The 27,632-nt window shown below is 40.9% G+C and overlaps 5 protein-coding genes across 10 annotated transcripts in view; 2 read left to right on the top strand and 3 right to left on the bottom strand.

The window, feature by feature from the left end:
* Positions 1 to 6: 6 nt before the first annotated feature.
* chrng (cholinergic receptor, nicotinic, gamma) lies at positions 7 to 4,153 on the top strand. Of its 2 annotated transcripts, none has more exons than XM_008433826.2 (11): positions 7 to 135; positions 231 to 275; positions 361 to 485; positions 638 to 793; positions 1,604 to 1,701; positions 1,816 to 2,016; positions 2,665 to 2,779; positions 2,875 to 2,989; positions 3,080 to 3,329; positions 3,468 to 3,601; positions 3,684 to 4,153. In XM_008433826.2, exons 1-11 carry the CDS (start codon positions 40 to 42, stop codon positions 3,876 to 3,878), a joined length of 1,530 nt encoding a protein of 509 aa, XP_008432048.2. In that variant the 5' UTR covers positions 7 to 39; the 3' UTR covers positions 3,879 to 4,153. The 2 variants fall into 2 exon arrangements, with proteins under 2 accessions (XP_008432048.2, XP_017165305.1); XM_017309816.1 differs by having other exon boundaries at positions 346 to 485.
* Positions 4,154 to 5,283: 1,130 nt separating this feature from the next.
* LOC103479371 (phospholipid scramblase family member 5) lies at positions 5,284 to 10,046 on the top strand. 2 transcript variants are annotated; one of them, XM_008433754.2, is made up of 7 exons: positions 5,284 to 5,924; positions 6,814 to 7,171; positions 7,536 to 7,613; positions 7,724 to 7,916; positions 8,702 to 8,813; positions 9,094 to 9,193; positions 9,814 to 10,046. In XM_008433754.2, exons 2-7 carry the CDS (start codon positions 6,823 to 6,825, stop codon positions 9,909 to 9,911), a joined length of 930 nt encoding a protein of 309 aa, XP_008431976.1. In that variant the 5' UTR covers positions 5,284 to 5,924; positions 6,814 to 6,822; the 3' UTR covers positions 9,912 to 10,046. The 2 variants fall into 2 exon arrangements, with proteins under 2 accessions (XP_008431976.1, XP_017165708.1); XM_017310219.1 differs by lacking the exon at positions 5,284 to 5,924 and adding an exon at positions 5,935 to 6,247.
* A 339-nt stretch (positions 10,047 to 10,385) lies between these two features.
* On the bottom strand, positions 10,386 to 16,301 carry eif4e2 (eukaryotic translation initiation factor 4E family member 2). 4 transcript variants are annotated; one of them, XM_008433752.2, is made up of 9 exons: positions 16,119 to 16,300; positions 15,220 to 15,331; positions 14,645 to 14,779; positions 14,439 to 14,543; positions 14,185 to 14,337; positions 13,969 to 14,105; positions 13,474 to 13,528; positions 11,495 to 11,571; positions 10,386 to 11,396 (listed from the first exon to the last, which is right to left on the bottom strand). In XM_008433752.2, exons 1-8 carry the CDS (start codon positions 16,136 to 16,138, stop codon positions 11,536 to 11,538), a joined length of 753 nt encoding a protein of 250 aa, XP_008431974.1. In that variant the 5' UTR covers positions 16,139 to 16,300; the 3' UTR covers positions 10,386 to 11,396; positions 11,495 to 11,535. The 4 variants fall into 4 exon arrangements, with proteins under 4 accessions (XP_008431974.1, XP_017165709.1, XP_008431972.1 ...); XM_017310220.1 differs by lacking the exon at positions 13,474 to 13,528 and having other exon boundaries at positions 13,965 to 14,105; positions 16,119 to 16,301; XM_008433750.2 differs by lacking the exon at positions 13,474 to 13,528 and having other exon boundaries at positions 16,119 to 16,299.
* Positions 16,302 to 18,159: 1,858 nt separating this feature from the next.
* Positions 18,160 to 26,009, bottom strand: capn10 (calpain 10). The gene is made up of 12 exons (XM_008433825.2): positions 25,851 to 26,009; positions 25,654 to 25,743; positions 25,547 to 25,557; positions 25,163 to 25,395; positions 24,938 to 25,079; positions 22,498 to 22,664; positions 22,147 to 22,403; positions 21,872 to 22,074; positions 20,631 to 20,886; positions 20,237 to 20,430; positions 19,193 to 19,238; positions 18,160 to 18,333 (listed from the first exon to the last, which is right to left on the bottom strand). Exons 5-12 carry the CDS (start codon positions 25,039 to 25,041, stop codon positions 18,304 to 18,306), a joined length of 1,257 nt encoding a protein of 418 aa, XP_008432047.2. The 5' UTR covers positions 25,042 to 25,079; positions 25,163 to 25,395; positions 25,547 to 25,557; positions 25,654 to 25,743; positions 25,851 to 26,009; the 3' UTR covers positions 18,160 to 18,303.
* Positions 26,010 to 26,625: 616 nt separating this feature from the next.
* The window catches only part of LOC103479369 (C-C motif chemokine 20), a 32,833-nt gene continuing 31,826 nt past the window's right edge, over positions 26,626 to 27,632 (bottom strand). The window contains 1 exon segment of the mRNA XM_074186873.1: positions 26,626 to 26,694. Coding sequence (XP_074042974.1) covers positions 26,626 to 26,694 — 69 coding nt within the window.

Raw genomic sequence — 27,632 nt, 5'->3', positions numbered from 1 at the left:
TGTGCGGTCAACCTTGAGGGACAACTTTTCAAAGATTTGATGAAGGGCTACAACAAGAACGTGCAACCGAATGAGAAAAATGGAAACGTCACCCAAGTCTCCATCAAGATGACCCTCACCAACCTCATCTCTCTGGTGACCTGCTCTCACTCTGATGGCTTCCTTTACAGCCAGTCGCTGCACAGGTTTATTATGATCTAACACTGAAACCTGTTCTCTCTTCCACTAAGAATGAAAAAGAGGAGGTTCTGACAACCAGCGTGTGGATAGAAATGGTAACTTTATATACAGTGAAACTGCGCAGTGATTTGATGCTAGTYAGAAATTCAARAGTGAAGCAAGCAGGCCTGCTGTGTGCAGGTTTGGTGTGACTACAGACTGAGGTGGGACGAACCACCGAGATCAGATCTATACGGGAACATAACATCTCAGCTACGGGTTCCCTCCAAAAACATCTGGCTGCCCGACGTCATATTAGAAAACAAGTAAGTTCATCTAAACTAACATTTCTTTAAGAGTGACTCGAGCTTTYTTTTGTTTAAATGAACTCATACATGAAGCGTGCAAATGYTGTAGAATGACAGTTTATTTGTGGGTGTTACTCTGGTACATCTCTGCCTTCGTTTCTTTGCTCCAGTGTGGATGGACAATTTGAGGTWGCATATTACTGTAACGCACTGGTATCTCCGGACGGCTGTGTGTACTGGCTGCCTCCCGCCATCTACCGCAGCGCCTGCGCCATCACAGTGAACTATTTTCCCTTTGACTGGCAAAACTGCACAATGGTCTTCCGGTAGGTACGCCCAGRCAGTAATGAGACATCCAAAAAAAAAAGAGAGAGAAACTGAGAAAARACRWSAACAAAATRTAAACWATGTTAATCAGTTAATGTCCTAACATACTGATCTGAAAGAATAAAATATTATAAGTCTGTTCAATTTGTTTTCTGGGATTTTTTAAGGGTTTTAAAAATCAATATGTGGCACAAAAATCCTGATCAGTGTTTATTGGTTTGTTGCACTGATCTCACTTTGAATATCTCCTGATTTAGTAATTTTTTACTTCCAGATTATCCATTACAATTTAATGTATTTTTTAAATTGGTCTGTCTTGACTCACTTCTGCTCYATTTTTCTTAGTTTGACTCACCTGTTTTTTTGTCTGCCACACATGYCTTCTTTGAAGCATTTAAWGTTTGTCAGACGTTTGTGGGTCCAATAAAACAAACTAAATGAACTAAAGGCACTGCAGCTGTAGGTGGTGCACATTAAGATTCGGCGAACACTACAGGAGTGAAGTCAAAGTTGCGATAGGATGAAAATGTAAAATAAAGATAAAGCACCAGCAAAGAAATACACAGAAAATGCATCATCCTGAGGTCATTAGCTATTGCAGAACATTCAAAGACAGCTTAAATATGAAAACACTGAAACAGATCATTTCTAATCCAGTCTCTTTAGGCATAAAAATAAATCATTGTTCATTTCTGAACATTTGTCATCAATTTCTCATCTGGASCGGGACGTTTTTTTTTTTTAGATGTACAGTATTTACAATTGTCCTCACTAAGGAGTCAGACCATGTTTTTCTTCTCTRTGTTCAGATCCCAGACTTACAGYGCCAGTGAGATTGAACTGAAGCTCCAAAAGAAAGATAACTACACACTGGAGTGGGTGGAAATTGATAAAGAAGCTTTCACAGGTACAGAAACTCATTTAACAAGCTTTTGAAGAGCTGTAAAAGAAAAACAGTTTAAGATTTAGAAGCTGGTGCTTTTACAGTGGAAACTGAAATTGTCGACGCTTGTGGTTTTAGAGAACGGCGAGTGGGCGATCAAACACAGACCAGCCAAGAAGATAATCAACACTCAGTATACCAAAGACGACCTGGAGTACCAGCAGATTGTTTTCTTCCTCATCATCCAGAGAAAACCTGTTTTCTACGTCATCAACATTATTGTCCCCTGCGTACTCTTCTCCTCCCTCGGCCTCCTGGTTTACTTTTTACCTGCCAAAGGTTTCTATTCTTCTAAAAAAGAAAAATGTTCTCTTGTCTCACATTGAAATACAAAAACATAATCAGACTTATTTCTGTTTGCTAAGTGCCAAAATAGTTTTTTTTAAGAGAATTTCTAATTTATTTCTTCAAATTAAACGTTGACATAGATTTCCTTAAAATTTGTAAGAACTTACAAACCGCATAAGTTATTTTATTTTAAACCGCGTTAGTTGGGTCAGATTTTTTTTATTTATCCTTCAGTGAGATTCTAACAATAGTTCTCCTACCAGTACAAGTGTAACTGAGTCAAGTTTGAAGAGTTGTTTTCACTCACATTTTCAGCACAATTTTCCTATAAGACTGAGATCAACTCTGAAATATTGACTTTGCTGAATCCACTTAGAGCCAGCATCAGTTTGAACGAGCCATTTGCTTCTAATTACATGGCTGATAGTTTGAGAAATTACCTTAATGTTTCCACATGAAATTGATTTAAAAATTAGAAATAATTTATCAATTATATCCACCCCGAGACAAAAAAAAAGTTCAGTCTGATTAAATGTCAGACGGTGAACAAAAAAGGCTAAGTGTGTTTCTGTACACTGAAAAAAAAAAATAAAAAATCTGGTTTCAGCTCTGATTGAATATCGATTTCAATTCTCACAGCTGGTGGCCAGAAGTGCAACATGGCTATTTACTCTCTCCTGGGCCAAACCGTGTTTCTCTTBCTGATCGCTAAGAAAGTACCGGAGACGTCAAAAGCAGTTCCTCTTATTGGAAAGTAAGTCCAAGTCCTTCACTTTTAGTTCCCTCTTGGCTACCTTTTTGCTGACTTAAAACTGTGATTTATCTCTTTTCCGAAATCTCCCACTGCAGATATCTGATGTTTGTGATGTCAGTGACCACCGTTGTAATAATAAACTGCGTGATTGTCCTCAACGTGTCCTTACGAACCCCAAACACTCACAAAATGACAAACAAAGYTCGCAAGGTAGAAAGTTTTTTTCCAGATCAGATGCTGTTTAACCCTGATAAGTGACTTTTCCTTTGGAGATTCACCCCAATCCCTTCTCGTCTTCAGATCTTCCTGAACGTGTTGCCTCAGCTGCTCAGGATGAGGATGAAACCCTGGACGCCAAGCTGTGAAAGAGCCTCTGAAACCACTGAAGGAAAAACTCCCGGCAGAGACAGAATCCACAGCCGGCGCCGCAGCTCCGTCGCCCTCATCGCCAAAGCAGAGGAATATTTAGTAAAAGTGGCTCGATCTGAGCTGATGTTTGAAAAACTCAAAGAGAGGAACGGATTAATGAAGTCGGTGTTAGAAAAGCTTCGTAAGCATCGCCATCTTCGGCTTTTCTCAATGTGCTTTACCTCACACGGTGAAAGCAAAGTTCTGATCAGAACATACTTGTCGTGGACGGTAATAAGATGCAGTGCCAGTATAACTACATGATTCGTCTTTTACACAGACGGTGGACTGAAAGGAGGCACAGCGGAGCAGCTCAGCGTCAGTCTGGCTCAGGCCTCTCCSGAGCTGAGGCAGTGYGTGGAATCCTGCAAACACATAGCAGAGACCGCAAGGCAGCAGAGCAGCTTCCAGAGTGTAAGCTCCTGCAAAGTGTTGAGCATGTTTGTGCTGATTGTGGGGAGAAGTCATTAACATTTAACACTTGACTTTGTCCTAGGAAAATGAAGAATGGTTCCTGGTTGCTCGGGTGATCGACAGGGTCTGCTTTATCATCATGGCGTTGGTGTTTTTCATCGGCACGACCGGCATCTTCCTAATGGGCCATTTCAACCAGCCTCCCTCCAAACCGTTCAGTGGGGATCCAAAGGAGTATCTCCCTCCATTAGAGAACCTCACCGACGTAACAGAATAGGAGCGGGACACAGGAAGTAGGAAAGCCTCGGGACTTTCACTTGAAATACAAACACGGCTTCCAGCGTCGCTGAACTGAACTCTGAAAGCTGCATCAGGATCATAGGCGAGAGCTGCAGCGCCCGCATCCTTGAGTGTARGCTACTGAACACAATGCAGAACCCGTAACCTGATATGCATTTCATTATTTTCTGGTTGTGAGAAAGTAAGGTGTGTTGACTTTCGCTGTTCGTGTTCATTGTTCATATGCAATAAACAAATAAAAGCACATTCTAATAAAAAATTGGGTTTTTTTCATGATAATCACCAGAAGTCTTTCTGCTCCAGCAACCTTGCAGGACTGCAGTGCAGCAGTTCAACCTCACACTGTCCTGCTCCAGGGCTGCATGAGGCTCCTCTGCATCTCCTGGCTAGTTAACCTGCAGGCACACAGTCCTGGCTCAGCTTGCATATACATGTACAGTGCCTTTATATTTCTAGAAGTAATCCGTAAGTAGGAAAACACATTATCGCTGCGCTGTAGGTATATTAAGAATCATAATAACACCAGCTGATGTCCTGCATTAACATTACCAACATCTTTGCCATATGCTGCTTCAAGTTATGTATAGCACCTCTCATGTGTGTCATATGTAGCTGTCTTTAGTTGTAGCCTTGTTGACTTGGGATTCATATGTTATCATGTAGAGTATTTCTGTAACTTGCACAGAAGACCAAACACACACAGTAACCTCAATGCACCCCAGTCAGTCATCACAGAGCGTGTGTGGAGTAATTAGACTCCACTCACCACCTGTTCTGGCGACCACTCTGTGGCCCTTTTTATTAATTTATTGTTTATCAAACAGAAATGCAGATGAAATATCAGTTTCTTATTCTAATTTTAATCATTTTATTGTTGCAACCAAAATTAAAGCATTGTTTTAATTAAAAAAACAAACAAACAAAAAAAAACAAGCCTGAGACGTCACTTTTAACAAATGTTCCCTCTACAATTCATTTTTCATGCAAAGTGTTGATTGGTGATGGTCAGGAGGGCTGGACATAATCACATAAACACAAGGTTTCTACCTCCAAACTAATTTGCCCAAAACACTGATTGGAAACGTCATTTTGGGTCCAGCAAAGAAACACCTCCATCCATTGGAAGCTGAACTGGACTTTTCTGAGCAAAACAAGACATTAATTAGGTCGTGTGAGAGATATGACTTCAAATGTTATACATATAAAYATATCAAACAGTTCTGCTATGATCTTTTACATTTACTTGTTGCTGTATGCTGTTTTAGCTTTTTTCACTTTTTATTTATAATACTGGTTGCTGAAACAAGATAAAATTCATGGCTGCACATTACATTGCTGAATGTTGTTGTTTTGTTTTTTGTTTTTTACAGCGATTGCTATTATAAGTATTTTAACTTGTCAATAGTTGYGCATCCCTTTACAGAAACAGAACATACCGGTAAAAAATAATATGGTTGTAATGTTATTGTTTGGTACAGCTTTGCACTTCAAGACATAAACTTGTTGTGATTGATGCATTTCTTATTTACCTGTGGTAAGTTCCTTAGATTTAAAAAAAATGTTAGATCCAAAACAACTGCATGGCTTTCAGATTGCTGCTACTTTGCACATTTGATCGTTTTCTTTTTTAATGCTCATCACAACTATGATCCAACGTCCAACATCATCGTCGAGGTCAAGAGAGCAGAAACATCTCCGCCCTCCCCCTGAAACACAATCTCACCGCACCGTCCACCCACCTCTGGGAGCCGGACTTCAATTTCATGGCTGAGTGGCGCTTTTCTGGAGCAACAAAAGGTGGATCCGGCTGGTTGAGATGGAAACGAAAGCCGGCAGGGAGACTTAGTTGGCGTGAGACGTCCGGAGATCCACACACACAAAGCAAGGCATTGGCTACATGAATAGTCACACACGCACAGATGGTCATGAGGTTGACGCTGAACTCCTCCTGAAATTTAAAGTTTGCCTGGTTGCTTCCAGCTCATAGTTAGCTGACCAGACGCATGAAGGGTGACCGCTAACGGTAAGAACGAATGAGATGCTTTTCTTATTGTTGCTCTTGACCAGAGATATAAAAGAGGATTACAATGTTTAACCCTGTGACCTTGTTGGGKATCACGTTACATGTTGAGTGTACCGTTAAGCAGGAGTTTAGTTTGGTATTCCCACGGACCAAAGAGTAAGACAACAGTGCTAGTGTGTGATGTGAATACGAAAAGAGCCACAGCCTGGCTTCTGTGGCAAGACTGATGTTTATATTGCTACCAGGGAGCAGACTAGTGAGAAACACTGAGTCAGAAAAGAGAGTTTCTAAATCTTCTGCAACATGTAGACATATTGAATAAGGTAAGGCCTTCTATAATAAATCATTTGTTGTTTTTGCATTTTTACAAGAGGATAGGAATTTAAAAAGTTCAATGTTTGGAGAACTTTGCATTCAAACTCATGTTTTCTGTTGCAAACAACGGATTTGAATGTATGTGCAGTGGGAATCTAACACTGCACATCCCCCTGAACACATCATCTCCAAACAAACATGGTGGCGGCAGCATGATGCTGTGGGAAGGCTACTCTTCTGAAGGGCCGAGGAAGCTGGTGATGAGAAGATAAATGGACGTAATAACTGTTAGACGCTGAAAAAAGTTTGAGACTGTGGTTATTGGGTTTACTTTCCAGCTATTTTAAATATACAACCACATTTGCAATAGAATGGTTTATATTTAAGTWAATTATTTCATTAAAATGACCCAGTCAAAGCCCAAACCAAAATCTCCGTCTTGTCTGACTGAGTTTCACATAAAAAGATCTTCAAAAACTGTTGCTTTTCTGCACAATGGAAATACTTTTGTACACATTTCCTACATGTGTGAGATAAGCAGACATTAACCACTGGCTGTGTACGAAATGTTCAGGTSCACATCATGTCAGCAGTGACCTGTCAGCCTCCTCCTTTTGGTCCACTTGAGCGAGAGAAGCACATCCAGGGCATCTTCAGGGCTTTCAAGAACCGATGCGGGCCGTCCTGCGAGTGCCAGACTCAAGTGGAAGACGCCAAGTCCCACCAAGTGCCTCCTGACTTGCAATCTGAAAAACACAGTTCAGATCTCAGGCCTCATGGTGGTGGGATACAGGGCGTGTGCATGCAGCCACCAGCRSCGAAGACRCCCGAGGAGGTGGAGCAGGACCTTAACGATGAAGCAGGACTGCAGTTTTTGTCGGCGTTAGAGACAGTCAGGCGGATACATGTCACTGCGAGACCCGACCTACGGGGTGAGTGTGGGTGAACACAGTCATGGTGGAAAAGTGAACAATTTTAACACTTTATCAGGTCCCTGTTTTTTAAAAATACAACCTGTTTCATACAGAAGTACACATTATCATCAAAACATGAAAGCCAATCATGGAGTGGATTTATAGTTTCACATAAAACTGTTTTTTTTAACTAATGACACAATGTTGGTGAGGTCTGAACATTGTTTTTGTACATTTTGACTTAACAATGTTCAATTTCTTGACATRTGAAACACTAAAACCAAAAGAAGGCATACTTTTTTACCCCTTGCACCCTTGCTATGTTTTTGTGTATTTGTGTGTTTTGTTGTGTTGAAGTGTGACTCTTGCTCTCTCGCTGCAGGCCCGCAGTGTGTTTCCAGAAGGATTTACAGCATCACCACCGGAAGCAGCAAGTCACAGATGTTTGTGGCTGTGGAGGGTATTCGCTTCTTTCAACTACGATCAAAACGAAAAGGTTAACTGGAGAGTCAAAGGTCGTGCATTTTAATGTATTCTCCTTTATTCCTGGTTCTGCCCCTTTCTCGTCAGAGAGCTCTTGTATGTGCCTCCATTTCTGTGGCCCGGCTCGGGCCTGCTCCCTGCAGGGGTTCGACTATCAGGGGCAGCAGGTCTTTTACTTTGAAAGGCCCCTCAGGGTGGACGCCTGCTGCTTGGGCTGCTGCCTGATGGAGATGAGGGCTTATTCACCTWCGAAGCATCTCATTGGCACCGTATGTCAGAGGTCAGTCGGGATAAACACTGAAATATAGCATTTGCCTTTACAGGAACCTGAACTTTGTTGTATATTTTATGTTACAACGTTTCACTGTTAAGTTTTCTCTGTCGCTTTAGTTTGACAGAGCTGTTGAAATGTTGGTGATATGCAGGCCTACTGTAGGAAATTGRATTTAAGTATAAATAATACCATACTGTATCAGATTGAGCGACTGAACAGCTTATCACATGGACATTTTTCCATGTCACTCCATCCTCTGTCTGTCCAGACTGAGCCACTTTAGATTCTCAGGCCTTTCTGTAAATAGCAATGCGAGTCTTTAATGTTCCACGCAGTTGCAGCTGCAGTCTAAACCTGGAAGAGTTCACCAAGCAGCTGCCTGCATGGAAATACACTGACAGAGATGCTCCGGGCTCTCAGTGATGGGAAGAGTCGCCCCAAAAATACTTCCTTTTTTCCTATGGCCTAAATCTAACCCCCAGGCTTTCTGGAGTGCCTTTACGTGAATCTGCACTCTTCAACTTTGAGTCTAATTAGGACTGACCCCTCAGAGGTTCCAGTGACCAGAGACTGACTTGATATAAATATTCTCTCAGTCGTGCGAGAATAAATYGTGCCCCAGTTTGAGGCCTTCCGACACTGAGCAGACAATGGTTTTTGTGCTGCAGAGTCACGACAGCTGAAAATGTGGTTACCCAAGCATCAGGGCAGGCCGTGCCACCGTGTGAAGCACTGCGCCGTGTTTCTGCCAGGTTGCTTATTGCTGCGTGTTTGCCTGGTTGTGTGGTCAGGTGGAGCATGTTCACCCCTCTCCTGGAGGTCTGCGACCCGCAAGGAGCCTCCAGGATCCAAATTCAGGGCCCCTGCTGCCCCTTCCGCTGCTTCGCCAACCAACAGTTTCAGGTAATCTTATTTATTTACGATGTCTTGCAAAAGCATTCGTACCTGTTGGACTTTTTCACATCATTTGAAAATCCCTGTYAGCGTCCAGGAGGTTTTCTTCTAGAATTGCCTTGTATTTAGSTCCATTCATCTTCCCTCTAGCTCTGTTGTCTATTGCATAAAATTATTGAATTGGCGATACAAGGAGGCTCTACAGGCATGAATACTTTTGTAAGTCACTCCAAATCCCCACACCACCATCACAGCACTATTTTAATAATGATTTTAAAATGATTTACAGATTGTTTCCAACATTGGAGAACAAATGGGTACAATATGGAAGAAGTGGCCCGGCTTCAGCAATGAACGTAACACGGATCATGAATATTTTGGCTTGGAGGGTGAGTTCTAACCCTTCACCATTTGTTACAGAAATGACACCTGTGAAACGGTGAGAGATCTTTTATTTTTTTCATGGGCCTGTTCCAGTGTAGGATGGTATATTGTGCTGGTACAATGCAGTGCTTTGCCAAAGCATTTAAAGTTTTATTGAAGTAAACCATATATGAGGTCGTGCATAATGTTGGAAGTGAAAGCAAAATGAGACCTGGTTTTCAAAATGGGGATGGTGCGTTCAGGGCGATCTGCAGTGTCGGTTTTCCCGCATAAATTTTGCGTTTGGTCTCAAGTAATTAGGAAATATTCATGTTTGTTACCTCTCTGATGCTGGTTTCATTCACATATATCATCGTTAAGGGGCTCATGTTGTGCACCACCCTTTGTTGGTGTATCACACAAAATCCCAGCAAAATAAAATTAATGGCGGTTAAATTACTAATTAGAAAAGAAAAATACTACAAAAAAGGGCGTTAAAGCTYCAAAGACAGAAGCTGTGAGGGATCAGATTCTTCCCAGACATTTCTCACCTGTTTGGTGAATGAGTTTCTTTGAGATAGCCATAATTTTTTTTCTGAATCAAAATCAGTTTCCTAACTTTGGTGGGTTTATTTTTTTTCTGCAGTGCCGCAGAGCTTGGAGCCACATACTAAACTCCTGCTTCTGGCAGCTACTTTCTTACTGGCAAGTATGAAACTTAGTGTAGCTGCTTGGAGTCCATAACTTGTCTTCATAGTTTCAGAGATCATCCCGTCATATTTTTCTATGAGTATGCAATATCTGTGATCATGTGCCAGCTAAGATCATGAAACTCAAGATGGTAGATTTGATCAAATCCAGGCATGTCTTGGTTGAGATTTTGAAAACTTTTGTAAAACCGATGATCAATTTACCAGTTTAGATTTTTGTTCAACTATGTATTTTAATACATAGTACAAATGTTGACATTTCTGTAATATATTTTGCAACAGCAGAAATAATGGCAAGTAAGTTCTCTAAATTGTTGCTGTCTTTTCAGAACCACATGTTCTTCGAGATGAGCTGAAAACCAAAAAAATAAGAAAAAAACAGCCAAGCTCCTTCGATTGCAAAGAAGAACAAAGGCAGGAAGAAACGAAAACATTGGATTCTTCCTCTACAGCTGCTTTTTTTGTTCCAGCTTTCAACAACGCAGAAAAAAAAAGCACTGAGCCAGTCTTAGCAGCAGATGCATATTTAACTTTTATTGCTAGAATCCATCAGGTGCACATCTCCGACAATGTTTCTTTCATCATTTGCCACAACATATTGGGCAGAATTAGACTTACTCACAAACTTCAGACCTTAAAAAGAAAAAAAAAAAAAGAATTGTCCAGGATGAAATCTATAAGAAACCCTGATCCTGGGTAAAGTTTCATGTAATTTGCTGATAAACTGTAAAAGGTGATAAATATCGGATTTGGGAGGCTTTCACTGTGGACGTTTAAGTCCTTTCTATGAACCAGTTGWAGACGTYGTATACCTTGAACTGAAGGGACAGCTCTCGGCTCGAGGCCAGGCACTGTGATTTAGGCAGCTAGTAGTGAACCTTAAAGAAAAGCTGTGATACGACGTTCTGCTCACCACGGGACGGCCCGTCTCTTTTCAGAGTAAAAGGTCCATGTCAGAGAGTGAAATGATAGATTCATAAAGTATAGATGAGTATATCATACACAAAAATGATGTRATTGTGTTCAGAATGACAGGAATGGCATTTAAAATACATCGCTGTAATAAAACTTTGTCCATTTGTTGGGCTGTTTGAGTCCCACTAAAACTCCTSAGCAGACTCGTGTCAACAGCTTCTGCTCAACAATACATGACATTCATTTCTACATCAAACAAGTTTCGTTGTATTTTGTCCAGCACACTTTGGCAGCAAACAGACGGATGAGCAGACACCAGTCACACAGCCTCCCTCTGCTGGCAAGTTAACATGTTAAAACTCGTAAACAAGAATAATGAAGGCTTCGTTCTTCTCCGGTTGACTGATTATTTCTCTTCGCTTTGCCGATCGCTGGCGTGTCTTTCCTTTCAAACATCAAAACTGGACAAAAATAGGGAATGGTCTTCAGGCCCTCTGTTCCTGTGGATATTTCCTCTGTCCTCATGTTCCACGGTGCCGATCCACGCAGAGGTATCCAGCCCTGGACTTGTCCACCCCTCAACACGCCACGTTAACGCACAAACCTGCACGAACCAGACGGACAACGGCAGGAGGATGTTAAAACGCACCGGGAAGGGAATCCCGTTTAGTTCTCATTAGCTAAACCAGAAGCAGCTCTTACTCTTCCCAGAGTATCTCCGTGCGAGGGGCTAACGTCCGCCACTAGCATTCACCAGACCATGGAAGTCTTCCCAGGCTCTGTGAAGAGAGGAGCATCCAGTGCTTCATCATTCACAGTAAAATATAAAGGTTTACTTTAAGGTTACTCAAACAGCAGTAAAAACAACCCAGATTTCCACTTCTTTGTCGACATATTTATGATTTTGGTTTCTTTGGGGAAGCCGTCTCCCATAAAAGCCGGRATCAATTGAGGATTTTAAACGTGACGCTGGATTCAGAACAAAACTGAAACATTTTCTCTAATCGCTCTCTGGGKGTAAATATCTAAGCGAGGTGAGGCTAGCAAACATTTCCCATAAAGCMTCCAGGTTTCTACAAGCCAGATGTTTTCTAAGAGGTCRTAAGTCAAAGGAAACTCAAAATCTAGAAACAAGAGGCAGAAATCCAGAGGAAAAATACAGCACACATAATAAAGACTACTGGGGAAAAACTATAGTCTGCTTCAGGTGTTTAAGCTGAATTTGACTGRAACTGAATTAAAGCAACATGATTAAGAAGYCTTTATGGTTCTCATCCTCAAGCAGGTGAGACTAGGAGGCAGTTTCAGGAAACAAAATCTGCTTCCGTCATTATTGTAAGGAGAAATGAAATGAAAATGAATGTTCTGCATAAAACAGATAAGCAAGCTGAAATTCTGGCAAGAAGAGCAGAAAAGACTCGAGTGGGTTCAGGATACAGAACCCGATTAGCAACATGGCGACAGAGTGAGTAGCATCCATTACAGCCAGTTTCCTCCCATATGCTGCAGACGTTTAATTGCTTCTTCGTCCCACGGCTATTTTGAAAATAGTTTTACAATCTGATCTCGCTACAAAATGTGAATCTTGTTAAATGATAATTATTTAAAACAGGACAACACAATATTTATTGYGCAAAACTTAAGCCTTTTTTCTCCAACTTAACTAAAATAACTTATCTCTCAGAAAATCCACAAACCTCAATGCATTTCATCAGGATTTATGTGGCAGACAAAAACATACTAGTGTGCAACAGTGAAATAGGATGAAAATAATGCTAAGGTTTTAAATTTTAATTACAAGTGTTACAAATTTTWATTTCGGGGTACTGCAAAGGTATGCATAAGTGTCTGAATATRTTACACCAAATCGGTTACGTTCTGACGTTGGGACTTARTGCTCAAATCCATTTGTTTGTTTGTTTTTGCGATTGTTTATGTTACTAAATGATGTGTTTGCAGTCAGACTTCTGCGTGAACAGTTTACGAACCCAAAGTGTCCCGCGCCAAGTAAAAAGAAAGCCACCCAATAGCCAAAGCCGTTTATGTGGCATTGACTGTGACTTCTGCAGAGAAGTCCATCTGGATGCATAGTCTGACTTCTTCATAATTTCATAATTAGAATTTACAGCGGCTAGCCTCTTCTGGTGAATGATTATGATGCTTGTCTTGCATTGATCATAGACTTTTACGTCTATGATCAATGACGTAAAAGTCTGTTAAAATGCTGCTTGACCGTTCACACTGCAGACATTTCTGAAAACTACGTATCCGATTTARTACYACATATGGACGTGGCACAAACTGGATTTTTGCGTTGTTCYGACATCCATGAAAAAGTCGGACATGCCTGCTGAGTGAACGTTGCTGTGTTTTGGGATGCGTCACTACCAGCTTCTTACATCAGACTAACAACTTTGCCTCTATCAAACTTTCTTTCTAGTATTGCTCCGTATCTAGCGYCAACTCTAACCAGCTGCCCCGTTTGCACTGAAGGAAAAACACCCGCACAGCTCCCACTCCCATTTTTCACAGTGGTGATGTGCAAGTGTTAACCTTCCACCAAGCAGCATTTTGAAGGAAGGAAAGAAAGAAAGAACAACAAAAAAAGGGTCTAATTTAGTCTCATCTGATCAGAGCACCCTGTTGGGTTTTCCAGCTGACCAATCCACACATTTCCGTACCTGAGCTGGAGATCTCTGYAGCTCCTCCAAGTTACCATGGACCTCTAGGCTGCGTCTATGATTAGAAAGTTAAGTTGTGCCATACTCTATTTTCAAATGATTTGATTGAACAGTGAGATGTTGAAAGCTTGGGAAATTGCTTTTTAATCCAACCCTGCTGTGCTCCTCGGTCTTGAAGATGCTGCTAGATCAATAATGTTTTCTAGCCTCAGATTAAATTACACACAGGCAAATTTATGTAAAAAATTAAGCAAAGGTGATTTATTTGAGGAGTGATCATTTAAAATTCCAATAAAAACACATTGAAGTTTGTGGTTGTTATAAGAGTATATCATGTAAGTTATAATACATAAATTAAARGCGACAAGTTGTAAAATTTTAAATTCATATGGTTCACTACTAAAAACAGGTTAATAAGCATGCAAAAATTATTAAAAATGATTAGGAAACAGAAAGGTTGAAGGAAAAAATKATAAAACGAGGAGACATACATACTTAATGCTGTCTGTATGTGTCTTGTACTCCATGATGGTGTTGGGAGGCAGGTTGAGGACTCKGCGCAGCGTGTCTCTGATGCGGGCCGTAGTTGCTTGGTCGCTTGCCGTTTTGTTCCAGATGGATATAATGTCCTCCTGATTCAAAACAAAACGGGTCTGAGTGCTGAGATCAAGCGACGCAGCGGGTGTGTGCTTTGCGTGTCGCTGGATTCACCTGGAAGCGTACAGACACGACGGCGCCACAGATCTCCTCTCCGACCATGAACTGCTCCCCCAGCATGGCCAGGATCAGGTTCTCCCAACATCGAGACGCCAGGCCTTTCCTTAGGCGAATGATCCACTTCCCACCCATTTTATTGGCATCATCCTAAAGACGAGGAATGATCCCAAGGCAAGGTTGAAAATCATGCTCCAAATGGACCAAGCAGAAAAGTTTGAGATCATCATTTAGGATCTCAAAATCCTCACCTCCCACATGGGCTTTATGCCTTCCTTAAACAGGTGGAAGTCACTATGACCTGTGAGATCACCAGGCCGGATCATGTGGCTGTAAAAGCGCCAAAACTGCTCCACCTTGAGAACAGCAAAGGATTTTACATAAATAACAGAAGAAAAGGGGCAACAAATGTAGCATGTAGAGACCGTATATGCAAATGAGTTGATAAATAACCGACCGAGGCAAAGCTGCCGATCTGCTTGATGTTCTGTTCGTAGCTCTGAGTGCTGGCCGGTCTCCCTGGAGTCCGCCTCGAGTACCARAACGTGAAGTTGTACTGAAGGGGATGCTCTCCTGGTCCTGGCACCACCATCTACCACAACAAGAAACCAGTGTAGTTAGAACTGTTATTACATGACTGTGAGGAAGGGATAAAAAACAAAAAAACAAAAGACTTTACTTGGAATGGCCTTTATCAGCAGGTAAAATAATGAAAATTACCTTTAACCCTTACATTTGTTAGTTTAATCAAAATCAAGAACTCTCAGCCTTAATGTTATTAAACTAAAACAGCAGTTTTTAGTTTATACAATTTTGCATGCAAATGGGTCATATTTCATTTGTATTAATTTTCAAAACCGTTGGGTGCGTTGGGTTCTTTGATTAAAGAACCCAACGCACATTTTTTTCTTCAAGAAGATAAAAAATCTTAATCCTGAAGTCAAACCTCAAAGAAGACTAGGCAATGCCCTCAGGGTCTGTGGTTTTCTTACATTTCTGCAGGGGTGACAAGAGGTTGTTGTACTGCCTTACTTTTTTCTTTATAATGTTTTGCTCTTTGTCGTCTTCTTCAGGTTTTTCCTTTTCACTGTCTTTCGGTGAGCCTTGATCCTGCTCGTGATCTCCACTGTCATCGTCTTTCAACCTGGATTAGATGGAAGCATGAGAACCTAAATAAATGCAGGAGTTGGCTCTAAATTGATATCAAAGGCAAACAGATTTTAATAAAGTCTATGATTATAATGGAGGCTCTAATTATTAGTGGTGCTTTAGTTATGAAAAAGTCCATTCTTGTTTTTATTCACAACTGTATATTCACAACTGAAAATGTTAACACAAACCCCAAAACATAAATGTCAACTATGATGACCTCGTGGCGTGAAGATCCGCTGCAGGTTACTTTAGCTAGCCGGTTCTGATAAATTTATTTCCCCAGTAATCTTAAAACAGATCATGTTTAATTGAAAAACAGAAGCGCAYATCCTCCTCTATGAATGTGGTGCATTAAATGCAACTCACCTTCTGTCAAACGGAGAGCAAGTACATCTGTTTGTATATTAGGGATCTCTGATTCTACTTTTTCCCCGTGTTCGCACACCGTCTTTCACTTCTCAACTACTACAACACCGRGGATTGAGGGCCTAACTGGCTCCAGGCATGCTATGCTATAGCTAACTACTGACCAACCTTGAGTAAACATTTTACTTTACATTACTGCTTTATTCGGCAATATATACTTTCATATTAGGGAACCTCACTCTCAGATGACTTCAAAAAAGACAAATTCAAAGAATATACTACCACGCCATAAAGCTGACACACCTCTCATTTAATACAACGTCGCCCATAGTAACTTTTCAGCTCTCGGTTAGTGTCTAAATGCGACCAGCATGCCGCTGTAACGCACATATTTAATCAAAATCTGTACTCACGCATCAAATTTGTTGTTCATTATTTTCTAGATGGGAGTCTAGCTTTCGGAGTCCGAGAACAGCCTCCCGAGTTCCGCAGGAACGGTGACGCGCGGTCCTTGCTCCTGGACGCGCATGCGGCTTGTTGGCAGTTGCAGCGAGCTGGAGAGGTCAAGAGTGAAGCGCGCAGGCGCAGAGCCACAGAAGTTTTGACACTGAGAATCTCGTTTTTTGACGTGAAAAAACGAGATTATGAGTCAATGGCGCGCACCACGATAAATAAGAATATGGTTAAAGAGTTGATTTTCTTTAATAACATTCCTTAAATTAACAAAAAAAATGAGTGATATATGTTGCTTCATTACTAAAAGTTGAGATATATCTCGTGATATAACTCAGTTTTTTAAATAASTGAGTTATTTAAAACCCAAATTTCATTTTTTCAGAAAAATAAGTTTTATAACACTGATTGAAACGTTTTTCCAAGCACAAAWGCCAACATAATATGCATGTCTGCCACATTTTACACTACTTAGGGCATCTTTTGGTATGAGTTATAGAATCCATGTGGTGTGAATGGAGGCATAGTGTGGTACCAAGCAGTGTGCAAAAAGTGGGTATGCAGGGTATGCAACGCATAGGGGCGCAGCACCAGAGGGGGCGCGCCGATGAAGTTTTCCCATACACTTCAGCGCGCGTTACGCTCCTTCGCGCACATAACGAGGTGGACCCTCAAGCAACTTGAATTTATTGCCTTTGTACTCTTCTTCTAGACTCTAGGTCCTAGAGTCTAGGACCTTAATTTCCCAATAAGYTGTGCTAGCCAAAATGCTAAATGTGTTCTCATCTGAATGACTAAAAATATCAAAACGTTCTTTATAAGTAGCAATCCAGATCCAGTAGCATTTTGATGAACAAGGTTTCCTGCAGCCTGAAGGAGCACTGTGTCACAGGGAAAATGTGGCCCAATTCAGTGGTCTAAAACAATGACTAAAACACAAACCTGATGTATTTCTTGATAAAAATTTTTTTAAAACAAGGCACATTTATTACTAACCTTCAGTATAGCATAGAGATATGAGAAAGAGAAGTCAAAGTTAAAGCAATAAAGTCTGAGACGGAAAAAAAACAGTCTCAAAACTTTTGGAAACAACTATTTTCACTGGAAAAAGACACAAAGAGAAACCAACACATGTCAAAATCCAATTAAAACAACTCAATTTTGTTCAGTTTAACATTTTATTTAATTTATAACAAATATTTACAAATATGATAAATAACTAATTGTATAAATATACAACAAAGTACCACTGGTCAATGAGATCCTGTTTATGTAAAAGTGTGCAGTCCCTCTGGCTGCAGCGACTGACTTCAGCTCACAGATATGGACGGGTACGAGCAGATGGACACACACCACCGCACATGCACAGCCTCAATACAAGAAAACGAGAACTGGCGGCCTCGTTGTTTGAACCGGCATCCTCTGATGTGCCGTGTTTCTCGTTTCATCCCCTTTGCTTGTCCTCTGTTCTTGCGGCAACTTCAAACAGTGGCTCTGTTCAGGTCCAGCAAGAGCTCTGGACCGAGTTTAAGGGACTAAAAAGGAGGTGAAGGGTGAGGATGGGAACTAGGTAGACTTCTCTGGGTTTGGCTCAAAGTTTTAGTCGTTTTAATGTAAAATGATAGTCAAAGCAGTGTTTGCCTCTTGACATAWACAATGCACAATGTATGCAGGGGAAGGAATGTCTGGAAAATTCTAGGTTGGTATGGTTTGGTGTTGTGCGGTTTGGTTGGYTCTGCTACCGCAGACCATCCCCGCTCCCCTTGCCCCCCATGCCTCCCATGCCTCTGTGTGGACCCTCATGAGAGGACTCTTTGTTCTGGGCCGGCGGGCGCACCAGTGAGTGAATGAGCGAGAGCAGTGGCGGTATTCTTCAGTTGCCGCTGTTTGTTTACACCAGCCAGTCCCRTCATACTTCATTAGCAGCCCAGCCCACCGACAACCTCTGATGTCCTAATCACAGATGATTGTGGAGCTGTACAGAGACCCCTGTGGTTTGTCCCCCTGCCTGGCCAGCCGCTCATGGTCCATATATACAAACACAAACACAGTCATGCTTTCTGTGGTCGGCACTGACGGTGCAACCGGGCGTTTCATCGTGGGCCAAGAGGCACGGCGTGGTGGGCTGACGTCAGTCCCAGAGAACTAGGTTTTCATCACAGAGATGTGAGAGACCTGCCACCCAGAGACACAAAACACAAGACAGGTTATTCAGTACTGCCACCTTTTGACGACAAGTGGTAAAGCTAAAATCTAAAAGTAAGTTCAACATGCATGCTCTGTCATGTCGATGTGACACATTCTGTCAAATCTCCCTGGATCCCATTCTGTTGATTTTCTAGAAAATATATCTATTTGATTTTTAGATAGAATAAAAAGTGGGCAGAAATAAATTACTCATACCCCTGGCAGATTTCAATTTAAAATATATTTGATTTTTTTTACTTGTCAAAAACTATTTATAACTGTCTCAATAATAAGTGGAAGATCTTTTTAATCATTGCTGAGCAGTTTTTTTATGTTTCTACTGATTTGATGATAAGCTAAATCTCCAAAATTGGAAGGCCTCTTTAGCTCCCGCCAGATTCACTATCAGATTCAAGTGAGGGACTCTGACTGAGCAGCTGCAAAACCTTAATATTATGTCCACTCAGAGTAAATATGATATTAAAACTAAATAAAGTTTTTAAAAATCCACTAGATGTATAAAYAATTTTTAATATTTTCTGTGCTTTAACAATGACTGTCTTTAAAGGTCACATCATAAATGAGACTTAAATACTGACCAGATGTTTAATTACTTAGTTGTAGTTGCTAACTTTAGTTTCCATAAGTATGTTTTCAAAATGCTGTATAACTATGACTGCAACACAAAACCCAGGAATGACAAAAAAAGAAAGGCTAACCCTTTTATCCAAGACTGTTTAAGAAACAGCAGAATGCATTATTTAATCAATAATCAAAGCTAATCTTTTTTTTTTATCTGTTTCGATGTCATTTTGACATGATGCATCATGTAACCAGACTAACAAACCTCGTGAATGGCACTCCCGAGCTTTTCCTGACTTTTCACCACTTTCCTGGCAGAAACATAAGACAAACATTATTTTAGATCAAAACTGAAATGGCGGTTTTTCAATAAGTTTTTATAAGCAAACTCATTTCAGTCAGCATCAGCTTCTCTCTTTCAGCCTTAGAGGACTTCACTTTTTGGTTACATGTATCGATAAGCCTTTGTAATGTCTACATTTAACCAAAAAAAAGAAGTGTGACACACACAGAGCAGACTGCAGAACAGAAGGAGGGATGTTTTGGCCGAGTTTACTAGCCGGGGACGCCACCACCAAAACACATATTTAAAGACACCGTTTGAAAAGATGCATAACCTTTTTATCTCTCTTCCTCACAAACATTGAGTCAGACTCAACTGTTCCAATTTTAAGCCAGTTGGGTATACTAAAATTATCTATATTTGATGATTAAAATGATGCAGAATGTAGTAAGCAAGATTAGCAATAGTAAAAAGCATTCAGGGAGAAAAATAAATACATTTTTGAAGACATGTGATGAAATATGGCATTGGCAGCATCATGTGTGGATTTTTTSCTGCAAAAGCAATTGGTGCACTTCACAGAATAGCCGACGTCACACGRAAAGAAGATTATGTAGAAATACTGAAAGTCGTACCATTTAAAAGGGAAATSTACTAAATACTAAGGAGGCGTGYGTAAACTTTAGAAAAAAAAATAAAAGAGAAACAAAAAAATGTGAAAATATAAATTATTCTAGCATTTAACAAATAAAAATAATGCTGGTAATCCTAGCAGAACTAAAACGGGAGAACATTAGCCTGATTTAATATTTAAAATGAGAAAAAGAGGGTGTTATGAACTATACATGAGGATAGAAAAAAGCTGGCAAATAGGTGAAAGGTCAGAGCAGCTTAGACAGGGACTTGTGTTTAATAAAGAAACAGCTGAATAGATCTTCTCATCTTGTCCTGTTAATACCAAAAAGTAATACATTTGTACTTTGATGCGACAGAGCTGTTGATAAAACCATAGAAAACAGAGCTAACCTGTGTATTTTTCTAGCCAGGCTGATTATAAACTTTGCTGAGCAGTCGGGCTGATAAGTGGACGGCACTACGGTGTAGGATCCAGGAGGAAGAGTGCAGGTCAGACTGACATCTTGGGTGTAACAGTGCGGRACGCAGCTGATCACAGGATCCTTTTCTTTGGCTGCSATCTGTTCTGACTCCACCTGCAGTACCTGAGTAAATAATAAACCTAAAATTAAAATATTACCTCAGATTYACTATTTTAAGTTAATTTAAGTATATTTAAGTTTATTTGATGCTGATAAAAATAACTTGACTGATCTTTAGAGTCAAAAAAGTGGAAAAAAAAAAAAGGAAATTTCAGCTCACGTGTAAACAGACTGCATGGGTAATCCGTTGGTATTTGACTGACCTTGTAAACGTGGAAACCAATGGGATGCAAATCGGTGTCAGGGCGGCTCTGGTGCAGAGTAATCCTGACATTAACTCCAGATGTCAGTGCTGGCTCATCACACACTGCAAAAGGGAAGCAGGGGTTCTGCCAGTACGACGGGAAGTTCCTGCTTCCTCCTGCYGTCCTTCCTTCTATCCACGAGCCGCGGAAGAAGCTGGTCTCCCACTCACCATCTGACGTCAGTGGCAGTGAGGGCGCTGGGCTTTTTAGGGCACTGAGGAAAGCAATGGCCTTGTTATTTAATTAGCAAACAATAATGTCACACTTCTTCTAAGGGGGAAAAGTGTGGTATTTATAGAGATATAAATATTTACAGACAAATAAACCCATGCTCTGTAAAAAGAAAGTGGTTTTATTGTTTAAATGTCAGCTTTTTGTTTTCTAATTAGTCACACCTGGTCATGTTCTCATGATACATCTGAGTAAATCTACCAAAATGGGGGGGGGGAAATTTACCAAAAACGTGTAAACACAATTTTGTTTTTCTTTACATGTTCATAAACCACCACCTTCTATAAATCTTATAGGGATTTTGTGAGATAGACCAACAATAAGCAGAATATATTTGTAAAGTGAAAGAAAGTTGGTGCATGATTGTCAATTTTCTTAAACAGAAACCTGAAAAATGTGAGCTGCAGCTGTGTTCAGTCCACATGTGCAAAGAGTTGCAAAACCACATTTCTTTATGGATTTGTCTCTGCCTGCTTCACAAATTTCAAGTCTGATATTTTCCCTTCTCTTCTTTACGAGTTCAGTCAGATTCAATGGAGATATTCACTGAACGTTAAAATTTGATCAATTTTTCCCTGGAGCCGAGCTGGGTACCTCTGAAGTTCCTCCAGAGTTACTTTTAGCACTCTTGGCTCTTATTTACACGCTTCTTAAGCAGCTCTTCTGTTTAGATTGACAATCATCTTGGTCGGTTGAAGTTGTGCAACGCTCGCCTCGGGATAAGCTGCTCAGATTAAAAGGACGTAATCAACAAACAATGTAATTTTAATGGAAATGTAAACAGGAAACACCCTAGATAGACGAAAAGGTTGCAGAAAGTCGAGAACCTGGGAAAAAAATACATTCAGGACACAGAACACACTCCTGTGCTAATCTGTCACGTAAAATCTACCACGATAAATTGAAGATTGTTATTCTAATGTTCTAAACGTGTGGTGCACTTTCTGCTCCCTACAGGTGATTCCTACCTGAGTGACGTGGCGGAGGAGGAAAAGACCCGGATGAGGAAGCGGGCCTCGGCTCCTGGCTGGTAGGTGCTGGGAATGAGGAGGTAGTATCCAGGCTCCAGCGGCCGGCACAGGACCACCTCTCTCTCGTAGGAATGGCAGTGAGTAGAAGCACAAGGCGRTTTGTTTAACATCCGGCTCAGACTGAAACGCTTCTTTTCCACCTGTGGAGAATCATTTCCAAGTCAATTGCACACCAACACACATGTCATCATCATGTTTTGCACGGGACAGACCTTCCACATATGTAGRGCAATAGCTTGGTAATGCTGGTGCTTTGTGTTACTGCTGTCCTCCRGGTCCGCTTGTGCGTATTTTTCCGTGTTTCTGCGTTTTCGATGCTGCAGCAAGGACACGAGAACCTCGCCCGTCTCGCACACTCTGAGCCAAAACTTGGGATTGCTGCTGTAGCTGCTGGTGTTTCGGCTTCCGCCAGCAGAGTGGCCTTTTATCCACCGGCTAGCCAGCTGGTGGCTGTGTGAGAGAAGGGTTCCTGTAAGAGGAGGAGAAATTTACAAAAACATCAGAAAGTCTGAGCCAGCCACTAAATGTTTGACACTAGCTTCTAAAGATAATAGATGAATAACCTGTGTAAACACTYTTCAAGAGTCCATCTTTGCCAATTGGATATCCCACTGTGATGTCATCAAACTGAGACGTAAACTCGGCCTCGTCTAACCAGAATTCGCCCTCTGCTGTTCGGGCTCGCAGTTCCGCAGCGCAAACTGGGTCGAGGAAACTCCAACCAATACCGCTGAAAGTCAAACAGTTTGAAAGACGAGATCAACTCAAAAAAGGGTTTAATACATTCAYTAGTCTGAGTTCAACAAACAGATTATTTTTGCTAATTTTGCTAATGAGTCAACTGGCATTAAGTGTTTTAAGCAAAAAGGTATTTGATAACCAAGACAGCAGTCCCATTGTGAAGCTCATTCCAAAAGTGAAAACCTGCAGGGATTGTTCAGACAGTGAGATGTTCTGCATGCTAATCTGGGTCAAACTATTTAAACAGAGCACCTCAGCATTCACATTAAAGACRAATGCAAGAGCAACAGACCAGGTTGGATTGGTCTGATAACACATGAAGTCTCAGGCGAGGGTTTGCAGCTGACCTGAGTAAAACCTACCACCAGGGGGCACCATAGGAGAGACATGGCGCAATGATGGTGAAGTTCTGCTGGGAAAATGTTGTGATCTTCATGTAGAGAAGTTGAACAATTACTTTCATTCGTAACATTATGAATTGTATTGCTTGCTCAAAAATTAAACTTAGCTGCAGCATTTTAATTCAATAAACAAAGTCAGGTTTTTGTAGGAGCATCGTTGCAGATCTAAAATTTATGCGATTTCCTCATTAAAAGATAGGCATCACTTTATAAATTCCTTTGGGCTTGATTGATAAGAAAAATATTTCTGTCCTTCTTGTAAAAGCTTGCTATATTTAGACAAGTTTAACACATTAACTAAAAGCAGCATTGAGCGCATCAAAAGTGCACCCCTGCTGTTGATGGTTTCCCTGGGTAAAATTAAAAAGCAATTCTACTGCCTCCCCAAATTTAAAGCTATCAAATCTTTTTTATGAGCAAAAATGGACGGTCCTGAGATAAATTAAACTGGACCTACCACCTGGTCTTTACTACACRGTGAGGTGAACATCGAATATTTTGTTTTATGCTGAAACATATTGTGCGAAAAAAAWTTTTTACTCCCAAAGGGAAGTCAGGGAAGGTAGTGATTGTGACTCATATTGTTATGTAAGCATGACAGTGACAGAAGTTTATATGTCAATGATCGTCTCATGTATCCCTTTTAAATGAGAGTTACAATGTATTCTCACGCACCTATAGCTCCACGCCCTTTGAGCGAAACAATAAGAAAAGCAGGAGTCGTGGTGTAACTCAATGTGTCCATGGGAAACTCCATCTCAGTCTATTTTTACCTCTGTAAAATATAACACTCCTCAAAAGTTTCAAAAATCAGGTTTAGATCATATGATGAGCAGCTCCAAAAATATGACGTTCTCAGCATTGCTGTCTTTTTAAGTCAAGCTCAGGAAAAGGATTTAAAACTTCCAGATCTTTTTTTTTTTCTGCAGGTTTTAGTAACTTTCCACAACAGAATGCACACGTGGACAACATTCTTAATGACCAAAATGCCCACAGTACCACTGATGTAACTTGAAACTGATTAAAATGATAATGGTAAACAAAAAATGCACTGAAAGTTAACTAATGAAAATCAGACATTGTGTTTCAAGTGCGGTTCAACAAAAAATAATTATTTAAAACATATAGAAACAGACCTGGGCAAAAATGATGACAGATGGTAAGGTCTGACACTGATGTACCTTGACATCGGAGGTCATTTTTAATTTTTATTTTTTGGAGTTTGTTCTGGGCTCTTTGGTTAACGTTCATGTCATCTCCTGCAGTCCTGCAGTTTTCCTCCTGCAGTCAGGGAGGTTTGCTACCTTAAACGTCTGAATAATGAGCACAATTGTAGTGACAGGAGCATGRAGTTGCTGGATGATGGACTTATAGCCTTTATCTTCAACATGCTTTATCTATAACTGTCTTTCTAATCGCCTGGGGCAACTYGCCGCTTTGCTGCCTTTGGGCCATGTTCACTAARGTACACACCCTGTCTGCAAACGGCAGAGTGACTACTTGTCAACATTTAAATATGCAGACTGATTTTGTTACAAACTTGAAGACACCTGGGATGCTAATTAGAGGACACACCTGTGTTTTAACACATCCCTATGGTCAAATTATTTTCAATCTTTTCTGGAGATACCATCATTTTATCCAGGCTTGTTGCATTAGTTTATTTTCTAAAYAAATTCTGTAAAACCAATGTTTGATTTTCATTGCTTAATTTTCAGTGACTTTTTATTTATTATCAGTTTCAAGGCCTTTCAGGGGGGGGGGTTACAGAGGTGCAGCAACAGGTTTGTCTACATGTGCATACTTGGATATTCCTAAAAACCCAACGTGACTGTAAACATTCCCTACGACAACATTCTACCTCCAAGTCCAAGCACCTGCCCAGCAGCATCGTCCCCACGGATTTCTGATCCTGAGCAGCCGCACTTCACTCCCTGACACCTTYCTCACGTCCAACCACTCCATCACAGTCAGAGCGTGGTGCTGATCCAGCTCACCGAGTCCTAATTCGAGGGGGAATGCCAAAGACGGGGTTAGGCAGGGGGGATCAGTGGTGGGATTATCTACAAAGCAATACTTTCCTAACCTCCAGGAGTGCTGTGGGTGGAGCAGCTCAATGCACACTCTTCTTTCACACAGCACAGGAGGTTCAGGTCCAGCTTTTTCCTCCTGACTTGATCACTGTCCGGCTCYGCTTGCCGTTCTTCCTCGTCTGAACCAAACTCCCTCAGGCTCCAGCGCTCGGCGACACCGCCGGTCAGATCCACGAGGGCCTCCGACACCTGTCCGGCCCAGAGCTGCTCGTATGAACCATGGAGCCTGCAAGGAATTAAGCAGGAATTCAATTGCTGATAACCTCARCAAAATGTTTCTGGGAATGTTCAACAAAGCATCAAGGAAACAAAATCTTGACGGTTTATCAGGTCAAACAAAGATAAAAGACTTGGGGGGAAGTTCTCAAGTTACCTACTTGGCATAGGCCTTCTCCAACAAAGCAACCCAAAACGCAGAAGGGGAGTGGCAGCGTGAGAAACAGAGACAGGAATTCATGCAGGGGAGACGGTCATCGACGGTCACCTCTGTCCAGTGGCCCTGCTGCCAGATGAGAAACCGAAAGGAGCCCCTGTACTTGCTGCTGCCCCACTGGGGCTGGCCAGGAGGAAACACCTACACATACAACAAAAAATACTGAGCAATGCAGAATATAAGCAAAAAAAAAAAGATTTTAAAGCACTCAAGTAGGACAAGGGAYGATAAAACTGGTGTTTGTGTACCTTGTCTAAAAGATGCTGGTTCTTGAGCAGGAAGGTGCACGCACAGAGAAACCAGCAGTCACCCAGCAGACCTTGTTTAGCATGAGCCAGGTTAGCGTTGGTGGGGAAGAGAGAYGGCGACCGGCAGATCTCCTTGAGATATGGATTGAAAGTAGAAATGAAGAAGAAATGCAGTTACAGARACTCAAAGAGAGTCTACAGAAATGTACTCTGAACAACTTAAATGAACAGTAGGCAGCTAATATCAAGGTATTAAACAAGTTATTGTGTCAAGTCTTTAAAAGAATTCCTGTTTAAAGTCCTAATCAGGTCCTAGAGCCAATGTGGGGGGGACTTGTGTTTTCTCAAGCTTTATGAAGCAAAGAGTAACATGACTGCTGCTAGTCAGTTGGCTAAAAGAAGGCTGTAACTCTTTTACTTTCTCCTCTATTGCTAGAAAAAAAGTAGTCCAACTTTAGGTCTGTTCTTTGAGAGCCACTGTCCTGAACTTCTAGATGCATATCTGCTCCAACACACCTGAATCAAATGAATGAATTACCTCCTCGGTACGTCTTTAAGTTCTGCAGAGGCCCAGTAACAAGCACTGATGCATGTAAAAGTTGAAGGACAGCGGTTCTCAGCGACTGGAAAATGACGGAGAACCCTGATGCTAACAAAGCAGCAAAGTGTGCTACACACTGACTTGGCATGACTTTACAGCTGCTTGCATAATAAAGGTATCCTTTTACAGGTCTGTTATTCTTGCTCATCCTACTAGAATTTGGAGTCCAACACTTCAGACTTTGTTGTTGTGCTTCTCGAATGATACCTGAACATTTTCGTTTTGYGGCAAGGATGCATTATCCTGCCAAAAAAAAAGGCTCCAGGCATTAGAGTATATCCTTTACACCAAATCCAGCCAAACATGCAACAAACTGAGATGCACATTATATTTGATATCATTGTTTCTGGTTACACAAATAGTGCAGACTGGGAGCATTTTTTWYTTTTTTTTGCAGAAATACAAAGTCTAGACTTCTCACTTATTTGTGATGTGTCAATAATCGATTTAGAATAACTTCAGACTTCTGAAGCACATTGAATGGAAGTGTAAAGCACCTGAAGACTCCCACCCCTGGAATCTGAAAAGCATTCATACATTTTATACACAAGTCTGTTGATTTTACAACCACATGATTAATTGATACTTTTCTGTGTTAAAGGGGTAGTAATAGCAAARCCTTGTACTACCCCAATAAATTCAATAAATGGCATGATAAATTAAAACAAGTTTGATCATTTCCATTTGAATGAGTTTGTTTTTTTTTCTCCCTTTTCTCTCTTTCTACCAAAGCCTGGACAAAGGGCTTCAGTCTGGTGCAACAAAATGTGTTACCATGAGTAACACTGTAACATAATATAAAGATGAAGAAAGTCAAATTTACATAATGCCGCCTCCTTTGCCTCAACCCTCAGGGGTCTCAAACTGCATTCATCAAGGCCCAAGTTCTGCAAMTTTTAGAAAGCTCTCTGCTTCAGCACACCTGACTCCATTATTAGCAAAGCTTGGCTGCCTGCTAGTGAGATGGTCTCACCATTTAATTCAAGTGTGTAGGACAAGTGACACATCTAGAAGTTGCAGGACTCCAGACTTTGAGGAATGCAGTTTGAGATCACCRGATTAAATCTTTTTACAGACTCATTATWGCTCAAGGGACTAAACTGTGAGAATCTCTCACAGTATCTGTAACAGGTTTTGTAAGGTGATATTTATTTCATCACTGATTTTTTTTTTTTTTTTTT

The sequence above is a fragment of the Poecilia reticulata genome, linkage group LG17 (assembly GCF_000633615.1).
Source record: "Poecilia reticulata strain Guanapo linkage group LG17, Guppy_female_1.0+MT, whole genome shotgun sequence".
NCBI lineage: Eukaryota > Metazoa > Chordata > Actinopteri > Cyprinodontiformes > Poeciliidae > Poecilia > Poecilia reticulata.
This window is presented reverse-complemented; position numbering and strand designations above follow the sequence as displayed.